Here is a 19,111-nt window from a genome sequence, read left to right as displayed (position 1 = left end):
CAAGTGAAACTTGCTGTGGGACCAAGACCCACAGAAGTCCTTGCAAAACACATGTATTTTGATGGGTTACAATGGAATTACCCCATGGATACAATTACCCAACCATACTCGACCTCCTGCCCCTTCCCACAGCAGTTTCATCTATATCACAGTTCACTGGCCCGTTTGTGAGGAATATTATAGGAAGTACTGCTAAAGGCCTTTCAAAAAATTGAAATTAAATAAATAAATCTTTATGAAGCCACTACTTGCCTCTCCCTTTAGGGTTCCTAAAATGAAGTCTATCAATCTTAGACAGCTGGAAAACATCTAACTTAACTGGTTACTCTCTAAGCGGTTTTTATATATTTCAGGGTGATTCCCCCCCCCTTTCCTGGTAATAGTTGCACTGTCTGCACTATCTGCTTGATTTTTACTTCTTTTTAGTAAAGACTGATGAAAAAGAGAGTAGAAATGACATTAAACTCCTCAGCAGCCCCCCATCTTTGAGTAGTAGTTCAAACTTCCCTTTGTTTTTCTCTTATGCCCTTGCTTGTGAAATTTCTTTTACATTTGGTAAGTTTTGCTAGTTGCAGTTTGTGCATTTTGTCTTTATTAAGTGTATGCACTCCTCTAACCCCCCCAGCCATGAATGTAGTATTGTGCTCGGTTCTCAATCAGCTGATCTAGTTTTTACTTTGCAGATTTCTCTTTTATGCTTGTGATGAATTAAAAGGTTGTGAATTAGATGAGTTCTGCTGAATTTCCTTACTTTCCTCTAAAATGGTACAGGCTACACTTGGTTTCTTATTAGTATTTCTTTAAGGAACTGACAGCTCTCCATGATTTGTTTTTCCCTTACATTTGCCTCTTATGTGATCCTTGCTACTCATTTTCTGAGTTTATTGACATCTGCCATCTAGAAATCTAGTGCTGTCAGTCACCCAGTTAGATCAAGGGGCAGAAATTGACATTTAGATGTTCACTGCAGTACTGATTACTTGCAAAATGTCATATCTGGCAGTAAACGTCATCTCGTATGTTACACTGCCCTCTGCGTGTAAAACTGCTGCTTAGCTGAGGAAGGCAGTGACCATTGCAGTTTCTACTAGCTCTTAAGATTTAAACTGTTCAGTGGACCCTCTCATAGGTCAACTGGAGATGGTCAAGAAGTCAGGCGTTTATATTAGAAAGCCTTCCTGTTACAGTTATTTTTACTGAGAATTCTACAATAAAAGTTTCTTTACTGCTATCAAGTCGATTCAGATTCCCTGAATAGGGAAAATTAATTACCAGTAACCAGTCCCAGCTATAGTCAGGTTTTATGACAGGTGTAAACTAATGAAAATGTGGGCATCGCCCTGGCAGTGTGGTATTGGAAGATGGAGGAGTAAGCTTCGCCTATCACCACAGCAGTGGTGATGGTTTAGAGTTGAGGTCGTTGAACCACTGCGAGTTACAGACCGAAGGTAACGAACGTGCAGTGTCAGTGCGCTATCTAGTGGCTGCATCGATTGTGACAGTATTCCCACATTGCTCTTCTGCTTGTGGAGTATTAAAAAACACTATAGATGAAATCAAGCTTTGTAAGTTTTTTACCATCCCTTAATGAGTCTAATACATTTTGAGGTTATAGGTGAAGGTAGCAAAGTCTGTGGCAATCTGCAGCCACAACTGTTGCTGGGAAGTTTGAGGCAGACATTGTCATTAACAGCACTGTGACGAGCACTGGACAAGCAAGGAAGACTTTTCTCCTTCATACACAGAATATGTTCTAGATTAATAAAAATATGCTCTGTTTAGGAGTGCTTCAGCAACAAGTTTAAATATTTTCTTTAGCTGTTAGATTATGCAACATTCTGTCAGGAAAAAGCAGATCATCTAGATACCGTATACTGTGCACCCAAAGTAAAGCAAGGCCAGATGTTCTCCTCTAGTGAATATTAATCCCCAGCCATTGAGATCATATACTGGACCTGAAGATCCCTCACACCAGCATTCTCCCAGTTTTCTGGTTTTGCCAGGGATGTGACTGACCTACAGTAAATCACACCTTCCCTCTTCTTTGTTCTTCACCCTATCTGTGAAATGAGATAGTACTGTTCTGCAGAGCTAAAACAGCTTTACAGCTGCTGAATACTTCTGTTGGAAAGACAGTTATTTTCTCTATTATATATATGAAACAGAAAATACTACATTGTGTGACCCATCCCAGCATATTTACTGCATGAGCTCCAACTAGCACACAAATTAGGTATAATAAAAAGTCTGAGTAATTTTGCACTTTTCTACTTAACTGAGAAAGATAGCAGTTAAACCACTTATCTTTAAGTGCACTTAATGAAATACATGTGTGTTTTAGGAGGCTGAGTGAAGACATGATGGTGCATGTTTCAGCTTGGGTAGTAGTTCCTGGACTCTTCTTTCTAGGAAAAAGAGAAATTTTGATCTTTCCTTGTGCATTACATAACCAAAGGTGCCAATTTTGTTCTGACGTTTCACTAAAAATTTTTTCTATTTATAGAGAGTTCTGAACATTAAAAACATTTAAAATAGTTGGCAAGCAATGGTCACATTACCTGTGTTTATTGTCATTATTTCTGATATGAAGCTTCTGTGGTGCATGTCTTTCTTTTGCTGCACACAATAGCAGGTAATAAATAAGTATTCAGATACATCATAGGTACATAAATGTGCCCCACAGGTGACTGCTGGACTAAGTTTACAGACTGTGAGTGATAATAAACCCATGATTTTTAAAAGCAGTGCATACAACTCAGTTCCTTGGCCTCCTCTTTCATCCCAAAAACTCAGAAGCTTACGCAATAATCACATAAGAATTGGCAAGTCCGCAGGCAACCTGCTCTAAGTGCTCAAAGCTGAGGAGCTTCACTTTTTCTCCCATCCTACCTGCAAACATTTTCTAGACTTTCCTGTGATTCAACATGCACTCTAGGTGAATTAACCTCAAAAGAGGCATTTAAAAAATGCTTTAACTGGAAGAAGAACTTTTTTTAAGATGATTGCTAGTAACAGAGATGGGCTTAAAAATACATCAGAAAATTAGGTAAATCTCCTCACTGGTATTTCTAGCCTTGTGTGTCTAACTACAGAGTGCATGAACCACAATTTATTACTGCTTGCACATCCAGTACCACCCTGGCCACAGAGGAACCAAAATAAAGAATTAGTACAGGAAAAAAAGTCCACCACTCACGATTCATTGCACAATCTTTTAAACAGAGGAAATCATTTTTACAAATGTGTTTCTCTTGTATAAGAATAATTTTGTACAGAAAATAGCTCTTTGTACATTTTACACGGATACGCTAACATTTAGATTCTTTACTAATGGATAATGATTGAATGCAATTTAAGATTTCAGTTATGTTTTAAAGTCACCAAATATCAATAACACAGCCATATATGATTTGTCTAATATCCTTAAACTGCTTGATTTATCAAGTACTGAGTCGACACAGTGAAAAACATTCCTAGAGCCATGCTACTTTGCAAACATCCAAGGATCCTGCAACTGTTATGAAATACCTCTTGAAAGTAATACTGTAATTTAATTGTCAAGGAACAGGAACTTAAAACTTAACAAGGCAGCATTACTTGCTCACTTAGATTATCCTGCTGGCTAACACTGTCAAAACCCAAATTGCACAGAAGCTTTGTTAAGCTGGTTTACTGTTAATGTGACCTTCAAAACAAGGTGGGAGAAGCTACTCTAAGTAACTGATATTCAGCATTAGTACAATATATAAATGTAATAAAAATACTTTAATTTTCTTAAGAAAATACCACAGAAGGCAGAGAAAAAAATATCAGTAAATTAAGATTATAAAGTGTATCTGTGAAGGATGAGAAGGGATTGAAAGACACCTGTATATATATTTATATGTAAAATATAAGGGTATACTAAAAAATATATTTAAAAGTACTCAGTTTCTTCAAAGACTGTGTTGAAGTCCATATGGTATCATGTGGACCTCAAACATAAACCACATTCAAACGCTTTTTCTCTACAATAGTTCCTTCAACCACCTGTGCTTGTATGCAAACTTTCTTTGTGATTAGTGGAAAGGTAAGGACATTTATCTTTGAAATGCAACTATATGCAGTAATCTTTTCTTGCTTTCTAGGTATTTCACAAGTTTAAATGGAAGATGAAAGCAAACAAGTACTATGTAACTCAACTGCAGTTAAACTGAAATGGTGATGGTATGTGACCTATTTAGTATTCATACTAGATCATACAATAGTCTGCCAGCTGTATGCTATGTGAGTACTGTTGATGCTCCCATGCTTCAAGATTCAAATCTGATGCTACGTTCAGTCAAACATGGCTCTTGCTCCAAGTTAATTATCCAGCCTCTTAACACATTAAACTTTCAAATAAATTCAGCTGCAACTGGTACATGCCTCTGCTCATGGCAGAGTTGGAATGAGAGAGTAATCAATCACATTATACTAGTTCACATTTCATTTCCACGTAGTCAGAAGGTGAAAGAAGCCCCCTGCAAAACCTTATTCCAGTGATTTTGCAAATTCTGCATAGTCAATGTATCCATCGTTGTTCTTATCATCATCTCTTAAGACATCATCTATTAGACTGATCAGCTCTTCTTCTTTCATTGCCTGGGTATGCTCACCACCTTCCTACAAAAACAAAACCACGCTGAACAGTTTAGCAGTGCTTCCCATCTAGTGACACATATGGCAGATTACTGACAGCTCATTTTCTGTGAGGCTATTCATGTTTGGTGCCTAATTTGGTTCTGTTTTACATAACCATTTATACCAATATAAGCAACCTTTACCATGTGCAAGCTATGACATCTAAATTGTCTGGACTTTAGAACAAGCACTCTGTATCCAGGTAATAATCTTAGCCAGAAGTTCTAAAAGCTAAATAGCATTGTGTATAACGATGGATAATAATCTAATAGTCTTAATTTGTATCTTGATGTAGACAGCACTCTTTCTATACAGTACAGAAACTTCTGCAAAATGCTCTGATGCTGTCAAGCTCTGTAGTGAACAAATTTAGCATTGTAGCTTAAAGTCAGTAAAATTCTTAGTAACACCCCTTATGAGCAAAGAAGAATACAAAGAGCTGCCTTTGCTCAAGGAACAGCAAGATATTATTGTGTTCTCAGCTAGGTATTTCTTGCTACAGGTGTATGCAGGAACTTTTGCTGTTCTGAACCGTACCTTCCAAAAGGTCAGTATGAAATAATGTGTTATCTGTTACCTGTTACCTTCCTAATGAATTTACCTTCCTTCTTTGTCCTCAAATGTTCCTAGCTGGAAAGAGAAATTGTGTTTAGAAAAAGGCAGACCACAATTGGTTCTCCTACTATTAATGTTGTACAAGAGGTCTCCTACAGTTTGCATATCCATGGCAGTAACAATGTGGAGTTGAAACCAGCAGCCTTAGAATCAGAAACAGCATTGTGTCGTGCTGCTTCTATAAACCCTCATAAGCATGATCCCATTTTTGGACAGTTTCCCTTTCTGCTCATCCCTGCCTACCGAATTATCCCCTCTCTCAAACCATTTTCACTTTTCAGTCCTTCCTCACTCTAACGTTTAAATTACAATACAGACTTCTTGAAATCTGCACCGTGACGTGCAAAGTTTTAATAAAGCTCTCACAAGTTAAACCAAAACTACTGGGCGAAAAAATAATCTCATTTTCAGGCAAAACTGCAACTGCACTGAAGGTGTGTTGCAACTGTTCTGTCATAAGCTGCTTTCAGAGAGTAAGAGCTGTTTCCAAATACATGTGCCGTTACAAAAACCCACCTACCTCTTTGTGGACGTGTGATATCGCAGTAGCAAGCTCCAACCCATCTAACAGATTATTGCCATCATAATCATGCATTTTGAAGTAATGAAGCTGCAACTCTTGTGGGGACATCTCAGATTCTGGTTTCTCAATAACACCTTCTAAATGCTCCATGATGTGCCTAAGAAAAAAAAAACCCAATCCATGGCATATGTCAGTTAATACTTAAAGCTCTGTTTACACCAAATTCAGTCTTTGATCAGACAGTCAAGTGTACAGGAAATACTCTATCTCTAAAAGCACCCTGCACAACCAGGGCAATGGAAAGCTACAGTTTTATACTAAAATGAAGGGCGCACAAAGGTTCTTTGTTACAGGTGCTGTAGTGGCCTCTAACGCTTTAGATATTCATTTATTTTGGCCTACTTAGCAGGTTATCAAACAACTTGAAGCAGTGCCCAAAATCTCCATTTGGCTGTCTTCCAAAGCACAGGAAATGGAGGAAGATCTTTCGCAGTCAAACATGAAGCATCTTAGGGAGCTTTATTTACCGTTACCACTGTTTTGTCTGAATGAAGAAGCAAATGAGGAAAAAAAAGCCTCTCACTGCCTGTTCAGAATATGATTTTGCCTGAAGTATATGGATCCTGGTAAGCAGGATTCCTATAAGAAATTCTTTACAGTATGAACTGGAGCCTTTAGCCCCGAGAGGCCTTTCTAGGTCTAGTATCTCTATAGACTTATCAAAAAGCATATCTCATATCTGACTCTAGCTAGTCATACAATATCCAGAGAAAAGCCCTACAGGGTTAAGTCCGACTCACGTAACAAGACTTGAGAGATAAGCAAATCATTAAGAAGTAAAGTTTACATTTTTAGAACATGAAACACATACTCTTTATCTTGTACCAAGTTCTTATCAAGGCGAATATTTGCGTGTTGACTCTCTCCTACGTGTTCCTCAGTTAGGGCAGAGATGAAGAACGCAGCGAGAAAGCTGAACAGCAAATGTACTCTAAAAATCCTTTGGGCCGTCATGATCTCCTGCAAAAAGGAAAACACCCAGCCTCCTGCCCCCGCCCCCAAAACCAACAGATGAAAAATGCACATTTACCAAGGGCAGTAACACCACCGAATTCCAGGTTCAGCATTTGCTTCACTTCATGGAATTACCAAGCAGTAAATCAAACAGCACTAATTAAGGATTTCAACGAGGGTCCCAATTTCAAGGAAGCATGCAGTAATTTTCAGAAAATGAATCTGTTTTGCCCTCTGCAGCTAGCGTGCACTCTTTTAGCCACGTCTGGGCACGCGAATAGCTTCCAGGCAGCCAACCGCGCCAGCTTGCCGCTGCCCCGCAGCTGGGGGCTCAAAGGTCGCTTACGGTATCTAATTAGCATGCCCTAAATCACATACAACTTAAAAAACGCAGCGGCCCTCACGCCTCACGGGCAAGCGAACCGCCAAAGCGCTTCAGCAGGGCGAGACAAGCCCCAGGAGCTGATCGGCGCGTTCGGCTTCTCCGTTCTTCCCCCACCTCCAACGCGCCGTTTGCTGCGGCTTCGGCAGGGAGCGGTGCCGCAGGGCCTAGCAGCCGGCACCGACGTGGCTGCCCGCTGATCCCCGCCGCCGCTAAGCTACGCACCGTCCGGCGGCTGGCCGCGCCGCGCCGTGCGTCCCGCGGGCCCCGTGCGCGGGCAGGTGGAGCCGAGCGCGGGGCAGGCCGGCCACCATCCCCGGCCTCACCTCTGACCCGACGCACGGCCCGCGCGGCGCCGCCCCGCCCCGCCCCGCCCGCTCTCCACGCCCATTGGCTACACCTTTTCGCCGCCGCCGTCAGTGCTCCTGGCGTTCCACGTGGAGGCCTCGCGGAGGGGCAGGTGGCGCGTCCCGCCCGCCGCGGCCGCCTGGGAGAGGCCTCGCCATTCGGCGCGGCGAGGGAGTCCGGCCCTGCCGTGCCCCCGGCGGAGCCGAGGGGAACAGGGACAGTGGGGCTGGCGCCGGCGGGGCGGGAAGGGGCAGCGTAAGCCCCGGGCGTGTCCGCTCACCGGGCCGTCCCTGCTCCCCACGTGTCCCTCGAGGTGCTTCAGCAGCGCCTCAGCGTCCCCTGACACAAACCGCTTTTTTCTGCGGTGCGCTGCAACGGGTCAGGGGGTCATGAACGTAAGGTGGAGTAGAAAAAGTTCTACTGAAACACAAGGAAAACCGTCTTTCCCGTGCGGGAGCCCTGGCACAGGCTGCCGACGCAGGGTGTGGAGCGTCCTTTTGTGAAGGTTTCCAACCCCCTCCTGGACACGTTCCTGTGTGACCTGATGGAGGTGGACTGGCTTGAGCAGGGCGGTTGCACTGGATGATGTTTAGAGGTCCATTTCCAACCCCTACCGTTCTATGATCCTATGAAATCGCCACCTGTGCTTTCCCCACCCTGCCCTTTTGGGAACCGCTGCACCCTGTTGCCATTACCCTCTATGTACCACTGTGACCTCCTCGTTCCCCTCTCTCGCTAAACGGCGAGGGTATCATCATTTTCACTCTTGACATCTAAACAAGTTGCTTTCCCCTCTCGAGGTTACAGCCCTCAGAGCCTCAAACTCCCGCCTCGGGAAGCAAAGTGGGCTTTTAGCATTGCACAGCCGGCAGCTGGCTTGTGCAGAAATCGCGACTGGTGGGGTGCTGGCTGTCGCGGACAGCTGACAGGAGGGGCCTGGCGCTTAGGTGAGTTCCGAGGGCAAGCACCCCCAGCCCTTCCCACCGAGGAAGCGAGTCCTGGGGCCTCGCTGGCGGGGCAGCAAACGCCGCGCCACAGCGGCGATGCCAGCGCTTCTCACAGCCGCTGCGTGCGGCGTGCCGAGGGCAAGCTGGTAGGTGCAGTGCTCTCGGCGGCCCGGGATGCCGGCGCAAGCTCTTTAGCTCGGGTGTAAAGTGAGAGACGGCCTGGAGGGGTGGGCGGCCGTGAAGGAGCCGCCGTCCCCGGACGCAGACCTCGAGCGAGGAGTCGTACCGCGCGCCCACGCACGCCCACATGCACGCCGGGCCCTCCCGCCCGCACGGTACGGGGACACCGCACACGCTCCAGGCGCCTCCCGAGCGCTGCTACCGGGGAGTCGCCGCTCGGCGGGGCGGGGCGGGCCCGCGCCCGGCACCGCGCTAAGATGGCGGCCAAGTCCTCGCACTCGCACGTGAAGCTGGAGGGGGAGATCGAGCGGTGCCGGGCGGAGGGGCACTGGGGGCAGCTCCGGCATCTGGCTCAGCAGCTGCGGCCGCCTGCACGGCCCCCGCGCAAGGCGGCGGTAGGCGCGCAGGACGCGGGTAAGCGGCGGGGGGACAGAGCGGCCGCCCGTAGCGGACCGCCCGGGCGAGGGGCGGCGGCGCTGACATCGGCCCGCGCCGCCGCCCGGGGCTCCGCAGCCCCGACCCGATGGGCTGACGTGGGCGGGAGCCGCGGCTGCCGCGTCTCCCAGGTTGCTGGACAGCGCTGGAGGAAGCCGAGGGGCGGCTGGGGGGGCGGGATGTCGCCGGGTGTCCCCTGCCTGCGCCCCGGACCCGCGGCGGGAGGGAGGGACGCCGAGGAGCCCGGGAAGCGGCATTTGGAAAGATACCCCAGTACTTCCTCTTCATGTCAGCGCTTCAGAGCGCGCCGGGTTGCGAGGGGAAATGCATTGCTTGAGGCTGTCATGGGGAGTGAGGGGCAGCAGCGCTTGCTCGGTGGCTTCTGTGCTCGGTAAGCACTTGGGTGCAGGTGGCGGCTCCGTGCCTGCCTTCAGTTTAGTAAGCTCGGTTGGTCAGGCCACCGACCGAAATCTGCCGTGTTGGGAAATAGCTCTCCAACTTCTCGGTAGGTGTGATGCTGATTTCCTCTTGCCCCCTCCACACCTTGTTTTGATTGCATTCATCTCCCACCGTTTTTGAAGAGGACTGATTTATTTAAAGGTTTGAGTTCACCCGAGTATATTTTCACAAGAAAGACGAGTTGCATAAATAGCAAATGTATACTTCCCCCCCCAACACCCTATTTTTCGCCTTTCCCTACATTTGAAGTGAGGCAGCCTAACAATTCTATGTCTCTAGTCAATAGCAGTAGTTGTGAAGAGGGCCCGATCCTAGCCAGCGCACTGGTACAGGAGGTTCTGCCTTTGAAGTTAGAGGAGCTATTTCTATGGATAAACACACTTCTTTGGAAGAATGTTTCCAGGATGCAGACCTAGAGTTAACTGAAGCTTGCTGAGGGCAATAAACTTCAGAGTGTGGAAAGCATGGTGAGGGGGAGATGTTGGTAGCTTAATGCATGTTTGTTTGCAAGGTTTTCCAGGTGTGCAGATTGTGATGTAGATGGAACCCTGTGTGGAGAATGAAACATCCAACCTTTGAACTTTAGTCAGGTTTCATCAGCACTTCCCAGTTGCAGAGATCACCATGCAGTTTGGGAGCAGTAATAGTTCGTGCTAGTTTGTATCCTTGTAATTAAGAGGCATAACAACAGTATAATTGCTGTAAAAACATTTGTTAACTTGCTGTTATGTCATTATAACTTGCTAATTATGAAAGAGTAACGCCTTGTTATTGGTACAGGACTTTTCTTCCAGCAAGGGCCCAGCTCCAGTTGTGGTTCTAGAAACAGTGTACTTGGACGGGATTTTTTCGTAGTAGTATTTGCTCCTGCAATTGAACAGGAAGAGCTGTGGTTATATTTTGATATGCAGCTAAACACTTAAGCAACAACAACAAAATTTAACACCCCCCTCTCCCCAAGTTCACTGGCTTGGCTTTTTGATTTACAAAGATTTTCTTATTGTGCTTGACCCATTATTCATCTGATTGAGGTATTACTTCTGTGACTAAATGAACTGCCAAACTGGGCCAATGGTACAAGAACTCCAAGTACACTGAGATACTGTCTTTTCTCAGTGCATAATTGCAACATTGCCTGAGGTTTCCTGTTGTATACAGTGCTCCTACCCATGTTTGAGTCTCTCTTCTGTGGAACTGTGTATGGGAATGGATTTTACTGTAGAAAGAATTTCATGACATGTTAGTTATGTCACTGGATCAAGCCTTGTGTGTCTTTAGTAATGGCTGTCTAGAATGTGTCTATAGCTTACCTGTAGTCCAAAGCCTGCATCTTGTGCTTGTGCATGTGTAAATCTAAAGCATGAACTTAAATGTTTGCCAAGATTGGTCTTATACTTTTGAAAGTGAGTTTTTTGATGAAAATTTTTAACTGTTGCATTAGTGATAACACAGGAATGAACTGTGCTGTCAAAACTGAAGGCTTCATTAGGGAAAATCTCAAAGTTCAAAGGAGATAACCATTTCATTTTTTCTTAGGAAATGTGCTGTTTTCAGAAGTTAATGGAACTTTTTTCTGACTGCTAGTTCTTCCTTATCCCTTTATTTGAATTGCTGTGTTTGTGTTTCAAAAGTGTGTTGTTTTGTTTTTGTAATACTGTTTATCAGCAGTACAGCTCTAAGTGATGCTTCTTGTTGGTTGCTGTGCGCTTTCAGAGGACTATGGGAGTATGCTGCTTGCAGAAGCTCTGCTGGAAGAATGTTTGAAGGAAAACTTTGCCAAACTGAAGGACTGTATTCCACTGACAGAGAAGAGTGAGCCAAAACTAAGTGAAGCTAAACAGTGTCTGACCAATATCTTAATCAGAGGAAAACTACGAGTAAGTAGGCTCTGTCATTGTAATCTTTGCCAGCTGGACGCTTCTTTCATGTGATCATTAGTCTGATAGAAGATACTGGTGTTGCCAGTTCACGTCCCTGTGTATACAGTGGTGTATTATAGGTATTACTAATGGATTGCTAATTCAGTACCCCTTTGCATTGTCTTCTGTTGGAAGACTTGCTTTTTCGTAAGTAAATAAATTGTGTGCCACGAGTATATATCCTGTTGATTTATTCATTTTTTTAATTAGAAAGAACTGGGGTAAATGTTAAGGAATTCTCTAGGGTGGTGGGGCATGGCCATGTAACAGTGTTGTCAGGCTGGCACTGCCCAGTGACCTGTTCTGCCCCTGGTGTGAGGGAATTGTGTGTGTTTGGTCAGCTCCAGTTCAGAAGTAAAATGTGCCACAAGCTGCTGTCAAGCATTTTAAGGTTGTGATGTGAGGATTACAGCCTTGCATTGCTTTTAGCCTCTGACAGAGAAGTCATAGGAAGTTAAGCCTTTGTTTTGTTTTGTGATCTGTGTTTGCAGTTGGTAGATGTCTGTCAACTTAGCTGCAGAGCTTTAGGAGTGTTTTAAGACTCTAGCTTGCTGTGTTGGTGATCTTGGGCTTGCAGTTGCATAGCCATCTTTAAAGATGATAAAATACAACAGTCTGTTCTAGACTTGTATTACTTTTGGTCCCGAAACTTACAGGCCGTGTGTTATACTTGAATCATGTTTATTTTCAGGGGTCATGTTTATTTCCAGGGGTTAAGTGTGTATTGGGTTTTTTGGGGGGAGTTCTTTGAATATAACTTGAAATTCCTTGGAAGTCAACATATATAAAAGTGAAAATGAGAGAGGAAGGAAGAGGAGTCCATCAGACCCTCTTTCTTGGTAGTTTGGCTCTGGTATCAGCTAGAACCAGACCTTGGTGTTAAGTTTGGCTGCATGAATTGCCATTATTATCTGTTTGTTAGTGGTGACTTGGCTACTCATGCAGCAGTGGCCCTGTATTGACTACATGTACTAAGAAAAAGAGCATGAAGGCTTAGGAACCTTTTCGTACTTCACAAAGCATAAAAAGGCTCTGAACAGATGTCTTTTACTGTGATTTTTTTTTTGTTACACAGATTTGCATGCATGTTTCAAATCCTTAAGAAACCAAACAGATCTTAGAAACAGCACATATGCCTTCTGTTTTTCTACTGTGGCTGGAAAAATCTTTGATAACTTAAGAAATTTTGTGAGCTTTCGCACTGTTTAATTAAATGTAGAGAGGAGAGGGGAGCATTTGACTAAAGTGATGCTTTCTGCCTAGTTGAAAAGCAGGGGATTTTCTTGCTGTGTATCATGCCAGGCTTTTGTGCTCTGTCTATGGCTGGTGAATCACTGGAGTAGGTCATCTGAAACAAAAAAAAAGGTGGCTTGTAAGCTGTGTGTTTCCAGACTGAGCTGCAAAGTAGTTGCCTGGCCTTTGTTGCCTGCTGGTCTCATGAGCACAGCCCTAAGACCTCTAGATGCTTAAATCCTTCCTAGTCTGAGCTGTGGAGTTAGCAATGTTGATACGCAACAGCTTTATGAATCTGCATAATTTGTTCCAAAGTACCTCATTCGTGCTGTCTGGTGTTTTACCATGTAAACACTCTTTCATCTCCCTGCTCTGTTTCAGCCTAAGTATATGACAGAAGCTATGCTGATCTTAGGAAAGCTTCATTATGTGGAGGGATCCTACAGAGATGCCATCAGCATGTACGCACGAGCAGGAATTGATGACCTCTCAACAAAAGATGAACCTCTGTACATGCTGCGTTTGGTAACTGAAGCCTTTGTTATTAAAGGTAAAGGACCACGTTTGCGTATTTGAAATATGCTATGTTTAGGCTGAAGTGACTTGGTTGGAGCAGAGTTAGGGTGATGTTGTGTGCTTTAGAAAGTCCTACTGGGTATGATCTGTATAGTTTAAACATCAAGGCATTATGGAGTCTTAGTCCATGGTTTTTAAACTTGGCCGGCTTGTAAAGAAAAGCTTGAAATTGGAAATTTTGTGGTGATGGTTGGCTGTAAGTCAGGAACACACTTAAGCTTGTGTATCCATTTTGGGAAAATCTAAATCAAGCACTCAGCTGAACTGGGGCCTATGCTTCCTGTTAGAAAGTGTTTATCTGCTTGTAAATTTCAGTGATTTTTGTGAAGTAAGCAAGGACAATGTTTCCAAGTTTTAAACTCTGGACTAACAGAACATGTGCTTTCAAAGTGGGTAGTATATTTTTGCAATGCATGTCACACAGTATCAGACCTTATGTACAAACAGGAATCTCTCCTCCCTCCTTGTAATTCCACAGACGTTACACTGTTTGAGAGATCCTAATTAAAACTGTCTCTATATGGGTAGTGAAGTTGCATTTTCTTTCTGAATGGGGGAAAGACTCCAGTCGATTTTTGACTTGGGAGGAAAAAAGATGAGTAATCTTCTTCTTCATTTGCTTTCAGTTCCTTTATCAATGTTGCTCAAGTACTGCTACCTATCTACTGCTTTCTACTCTTTTCAGCATGTCCACCAGCTAATTAGGTGAATGAGAACTCTGATGATCAGATACCTTCAACTGGTATGTAAAAGAGTGAAACCAAATCAACCCAAAATACTGTTTGACTGGGCTTCTAGTATTGCTTATAGTAATTTGAATTTTTTGTGGTCTCACATGGTCATTCAGTTTTTATGAAAACCTGTTTGTGCTGCTTTGCTTGCTTTTGTTTTCTGTGGCACTGATTGAATCTGTTTCATTAATGAGCTTTTGTGGAGAAGGACTAATTTACTTGTAACTTGCACTAACACTTGCATGGCACAGACAAGCAAGAAACCACCAGTGCGTCCATAGCCGTATGTTGATTATTTTCAGATTAGCCAAGATATCGTGGGTGTAGTATGTGTACCTGATATTCTAACAAAGTTTCTGTCAGAGAAAAGTCTAGCAGAGTGGAGCTTGTCTACCTGAGTTTGGAGAGGGTACTCAATGCTATGACCACTGTTCTCCCATGCCATGTGCTCAACCTTCCAGTGTTAGAGAAGTAAGCCCTTAATTTTAATATCAATGTGGATTTCAAAGCATGTCTGCTCAGGCTAACACTGCAGGGCAAGTAACAGCATGGAGTTATTTAAAATCCATTTATATTTTATGGTACAAATTTTTGTTCTTCTCCTTTTTCATTTGGTATTTCTGCACAGTATCTGCTGATCCATACCGTATTGTTGCCTTTGATTGAACTACTGGTCACTTATGTAAGCTGAAACCTTCTTTAAAGACAATCTTTAACATCACTGACAGTAAAATTTTGGCAGGGATTATTTAGATACAGAAAAGCCACAGTCCTCCCTTACTTTGGGGCAGAACTTAAGTTCTCTGCTTGATTTGTGATGCAGTTTTTCAGTAATGGGAGAAAGCAGTTGGTTTAATAGACTACTTCTATTCATGTACCTGTGCTCATGTAGTCAAACACCAGAACTTTATATTACTTCTTAGTATGAGCCTGAAACCACCTTGGTTTCGTGTAGCTGCATTGTAGCTATATGCAGAATGGCAGTGTAGGTTCTCAGGCATTCAGCATTTTGCTGGAAAGGTCATGGCAGAAAGAAAAGTCAAATCAAAGGCACTAATGCTTATCCTTTTAGTGTTGGAAACAAAAATGTAATGAAACTGAGAGGAGCTGCACAGATGAAGTCAGTGTGATAGAAATGAAATGTGAACCAGCAAAACTGAGTTTGCTTTTTTAGAGCACCTTTAGAGCTCCACAACACTGAAGGCTGGACACTGAACTAAATCTCTAGCATCTTCAGAGGAAGCTCCATAACATGTAATAAGTTCATATTGTGGTAAGAAGCAATATGGATTTGCACCTGTAGAAGTTGAACAGGAAAAATGTTTCTTGCTTGCCTTGCTCAGTAGAGTTCCACCAGAGGTGAGTATCAAGCAATAAATGTTGCCAGGTCACAGGAGAAATGGTAGAGGAGGGCCAGACTCTTCCAGTTTCTCAGATGACTGCTTCTGCTTGTTCTGTTTCTAAATCCTCATGTTGTGAGGAGAGGAGTTCTGTGGGCACTGTGAGTGGAGCTTTGACAACAGTTTGATTTTTCACTGATGATTGGTCTGTACTTACCTCTTTCCTCCTTCTGAATCCTCTCTGACGTTAATTTCTCCTTAAAACCTCTACTCAGTTCACAGTACTTCAGGTAATCTGTGGTGCAAGCAGTTCTGTCTGTTTCATAAAACAGTACTAAGTAAACAAACTTGCTCCCATTTTGCTTCTAGTTAACTTGGGGACATGTGGCTTCATTACTTGGTGTTGTCCTTTTGAAACAAGCAAGCAAAGACTTCAACAACTTCCAGAGCCCATTGGCTTCCCTCTGACTACCTGATACAGAAACCTTGCAGAGATCTCTACTCCCAGTGGATAACCCATCCTGGTTGTAGAGTAGGTCACAACTAACTCTTAGAAAGCACAGTGTAGCTCTAGTCAGGGCTTCAGCATACTTAACTTCTCCTATGTTGCTGCAATATTTATTGCACAGCCCTTCTTGCTGCAGTGCCTGCGAGCATACCGAGAGCTTTTTTAACTGCAGGAGACTGTTGCCAGCCCTAGTGATGAAGGCTCAGGCAGAGTGATGTGGGGTATGGGTCCTGTCTTTGTAATGACTGAGAGAGTTTTTGGCTTGGCAGTCAGGATGTGCAGAACTGCTGCAGGGCAGGTCAGCCTTTTGTGGAGGAGCTCCCTGTGTCCACCAGATCAGCTGTCAGGCTAGGCACTGGACTACCTCCACCTGGAGTGAGGTTACCTGAAGATAGGTAGCTATCTAAATCTGTGCAGTGATGATGTAGGATTGCAAATGGTATCTAGCCAGTTTTCTAGTGAGATAAAGCTTTAATACTCCATCTGGCTGCTGTTCTTTTCTCCCAAGCCATCCTGCAGTACTTCTTGTGTTGTTATTGGCCATTTTCACCTCAGGGTGGTTTTAATCTGTGCAACTTCAGTCTCAACTCTGTGCTGTAAGAAGTTGATAGTTCTGGGGTGATTCATCACATCTTCAAATGGCATCCAATATAGATGAAGTGCATGGTGTTGTACAACACAGCCTCTTCTTTGGCACCTTATGAGAGGAGACTGTGGATTAACTTGCTCCTGGGTGTCTAAAGATGAGTGACATTAATCTGCTGTAAATTTGTTCCTAATAGTTGGATGTTTTTAAACTTCAGAAAAGAGATCTATTATATCAAAAGGCTGTAGTGTGAGCTTGGCTTTTTTAGATCTTAGAAAAATCCACGTGGAAGAAAACAAGGTGATGCTGTGTCTGTAAGAAGCCTTGATCATAGCCAGTTACAGCAAGTCCAGCCACGAGGCACACATACAAGTAAACGAGACTTTTGTTAGTTCAGTGCCTTGGAGCAGTCTTTATTTCATTCTTGAACCCATTTAAGTAATCTAAAGACGTTTAAGGTATGGGATGTGACACTTTTGAAAAACTGTAAGATCATGGGACAAACTGCTGCATCGAACCACTAGTCTTTGAAGTTCTCCTAAGAGCTAGTGGTGAAAGTAAAACCAGAATCTATCATATGGGGGTTTATTTTGAGCTTATAATGATAAAACAGTCTGGGGTCTGCATCCAGGGTTCTGGGTTCAGTCTAGCTCATTGTGGGTTTTAAGATGGTAGGGTTTTGTTCATTTTTAGGACAAATTGCTGTGCTTGCATGTTTTTGTGTTTCTCTTATGGTTGTATCTTTTAAAACTTTAATGATAATGAGGTCAGTATTGCTTGGAAATACATTGTTCTGCTTTCTCTGTACATGAAATCTTTGTCTTGGGTTTGTAATACTAGAGGTGGTTGTTGGAGGTTATGATGTTGGAGGAAAGAAAGTGTTGGTAGCACAAGAGATAATAAACAGAAAACCTGACCTCATCTGGTTTGAAAACTACCTGCCTGGTTTTAATAATAATTTTAAATTGATGAACTGAAGCCTTAAAATTGGAATAATCTATTTTAAACTACTTTTGTGCTTGCACTCTTTTATGTTATTGGTTTGCAGAGCTGTTAAAAACATGTAGGTTTGCATTCAGTAAACGTTAAGTCCGGTATTAAAATTGTTCATTCTAGCTAATCAGAGGATAAATCACCCACTTGTTCATACACTTGATGGGAGTCTTTGATTTTTGACATGTGCTTGTGTGTCTTTCAGTCTAATATGGTTTTGTATGGGATCATTAATTTCCTAGGTGAGATTTGTACTCATCTGCATTTGTTTAGACATAAGGTAGCTTTATTGTGAAGCTAAGTTCTGAAAAATTTACTTTTTCCTTCTCTAAATAACTTGATTAAGAAATTCTTTCCAGTTAAATAATTTTCACTTTGCTACAATGTTTTGACTCTGCTCCTGACAAGAAATTTACTGATTTTAACACATTGTGTATGTGTGTGTATGTATTTTAATTTGTGGATTAAAATAGGAGAAATAACATTTCCTGTTCGGTTTCATTTAGTCAAAACTTTGTTAATTCATCAGCTTTGAAAAGCTTATAAATGACCTATATTAGTGGAGACAACTGAAAGGGAGAAAGGTGGTGGGTTTTTTTGTGGGGTTTTTTTTGTTTGTTTGGTCTGGTCTGGTTTGGTTTTTTTGTTCTTTTCTCTGGCAGAGACCACCTCTACTTTACAGACTAATTTCAGTATTTCAGTAAAACCTTATAGCAGATCCTAAGCCAGTAACTTCTCCAGTTCAGGTTTGTTTGATGGTTTTGGTTTTTTTTTACTAAATATGACTGATCCCATAGTGCAATAATATATTCCATTCAAATGATGTGTTATTGTGTGTTACAGACTTAAATTAAGCAGCCTGCCTTTTAAAAGGAGTCCTTCTGAAAGCAGAGTTCCCACTTAGCTTCTCTGGGGTGAGATTTTTGTGCACTTAATTTCTCATAAGTGAGATGACAGTAGCACAGTAGCAAAACAGTATGAGTGCGTGGAATTATTTTCACTATGAGTAGTTTGAGCAATGTCAAATACAAATACTCCAAGTTTGTAAATGTTCTGTAGCTTTGTGGGGTAATAACTTTATAATCATATTTTGGAAGTGAACTTACACTTCTAAATTCTTTTTGAAAGAAGCATTTTTAATTCAGGTCATGTTTTATAAACCTGTTAAGAGCCTACATGTGCACTCTCATTTCAGAGGCCGTAATATTTGCAAGGTGTGCTCTTTCTCCAGGCAAGTGTTTGGAATACTATTATGCCTTCTGGACACACAAAAAAAACTCCTCTCTATGGTTATGTGTTGTACTCTTATGTGTGGGATCTTTTCTACGGGCTGATTTTAAAGAGTTGTTGAAATTATCTAAGAAAAACTCTGTGATACCTAAAAGGAGATAGAACGTGTATCTTCAAGGACATACCTTGTCTTGTCAACTGAGACAAGTGTAAGAAATGGATTAATGGAAGGTTGATGGCATTTTTTCCACATTCAAATAAATATTGTTCTTTTTGTCTCTCTGGGCACTGATGAGGGAAAGTAAAAGCATGCTGTTATTGCATGTCAAGATAAAGGTGATCCATTTCTTTATTATTTTTAAGTAGCCACATGACTACAAGGAAAATATCCATATCTGCTAGTAGTATAAAAAGAGGAAACCTAGCTCTT

At 42.7% G+C, this 19,111-nt stretch overlaps 2 protein-coding genes across 8 annotated transcripts in view; one reads left to right on the top strand and one right to left on the bottom strand.

Moving 5' to 3' along the window:
• Positions 1–3,198: 3,198 nt before the first annotated feature.
• Positions 3,199–7,536, bottom strand: MCFD2 (multiple coagulation factor deficiency 2, ER cargo receptor complex subunit). 4 transcript variants are annotated; one of them, XM_061991300.1, is made up of 5 exons: positions 7,422–7,536; positions 6,672–6,846; positions 5,798–5,957; positions 5,264–5,292; positions 4,525–4,644 (listed from the first exon to the last, which is right to left on the bottom strand). In XM_061991300.1, exons 2-5 carry the CDS (start codon positions 6,812–6,814, stop codon positions 4,617–4,619), a joined length of 360 nt encoding a protein of 119 aa, XP_061847284.1. In that variant the 5' UTR covers positions 6,815–6,846; positions 7,422–7,536; the 3' UTR covers positions 4,525–4,616. The 4 variants fall into 4 exon arrangements, with proteins under 4 accessions (XP_061847282.1, XP_061847283.1, XP_061847285.1 ...); XM_061991298.1 differs by lacking the exon at positions 5,264–5,292 and having other exon boundaries at positions 3,199–4,644; positions 7,422–7,535; XM_061991299.1 differs by lacking the exons at positions 5,264–5,292; positions 7,422–7,536 and adding an exon at positions 7,314–7,400 and having other exon boundaries at positions 3,199–4,644.
• A 1,392-nt stretch (positions 7,537–8,928) lies between these two features.
• Positions 8,929–19,111, top strand: part of TTC7A (tetratricopeptide repeat domain 7A) — a 176,570-nt gene continuing 166,387 nt past the window's right edge. Inside the window, exons 1-3 of one of the 4 annotated variants that reach the window (XM_061991294.1) lie at positions 8,929–9,085; positions 11,279–11,442; positions 13,099–13,267. In XM_061991294.1, the coding sequence (XP_061847278.1) occupies positions 8,929–9,085; positions 11,279–11,442; positions 13,099–13,267 (490 nt within the window). Of the gene's footprint in view, positions 9,086–11,278; positions 11,443–13,098; positions 13,268–13,978; positions 14,036–19,111 lie in introns of those variants that run through there. The other 3 variants (XM_061991296.1, XM_061991295.1, XM_061991297.1) reach the window with 3 other exon arrangements.

This window comes from Colius striatus, chromosome 2 (assembly GCF_028858725.1).
Source record: "Colius striatus isolate bColStr4 chromosome 2, bColStr4.1.hap1, whole genome shotgun sequence".
Lineage (NCBI taxonomy): Eukaryota > Metazoa > Chordata > Aves > Coliiformes > Coliidae > Colius > Colius striatus.
This window is presented reverse-complemented; position numbering and strand designations above follow the sequence as displayed.

What these genes read in the sequence shown, in the direction of transcription:
- MCFD2 (XM_061991298.1), bottom strand. Translation starts at nt 6,814, where the DNA reads ATGACGGCCCAAAGGATTTTTAGAGTACATTTGCTGTTCAGCTTTCTC. An exon ending in AACTTGGTACAAGATAAAGA is followed by an intron (nt 5,958 to 6,671) that starts GTATGTGTTTCA and finishes TTTTTTTCTTAG; the next exon opens with GCACATCATGGAGCATTTAG. An exon ending in TATCACACGTCCACAAAGAG is followed by an intron (nt 4,645 to 5,797) that starts GTAGGTGGGTTT and finishes TTGTTTTTGTAG; the next exon opens with GAAGGTGGTGAGCATACCCA.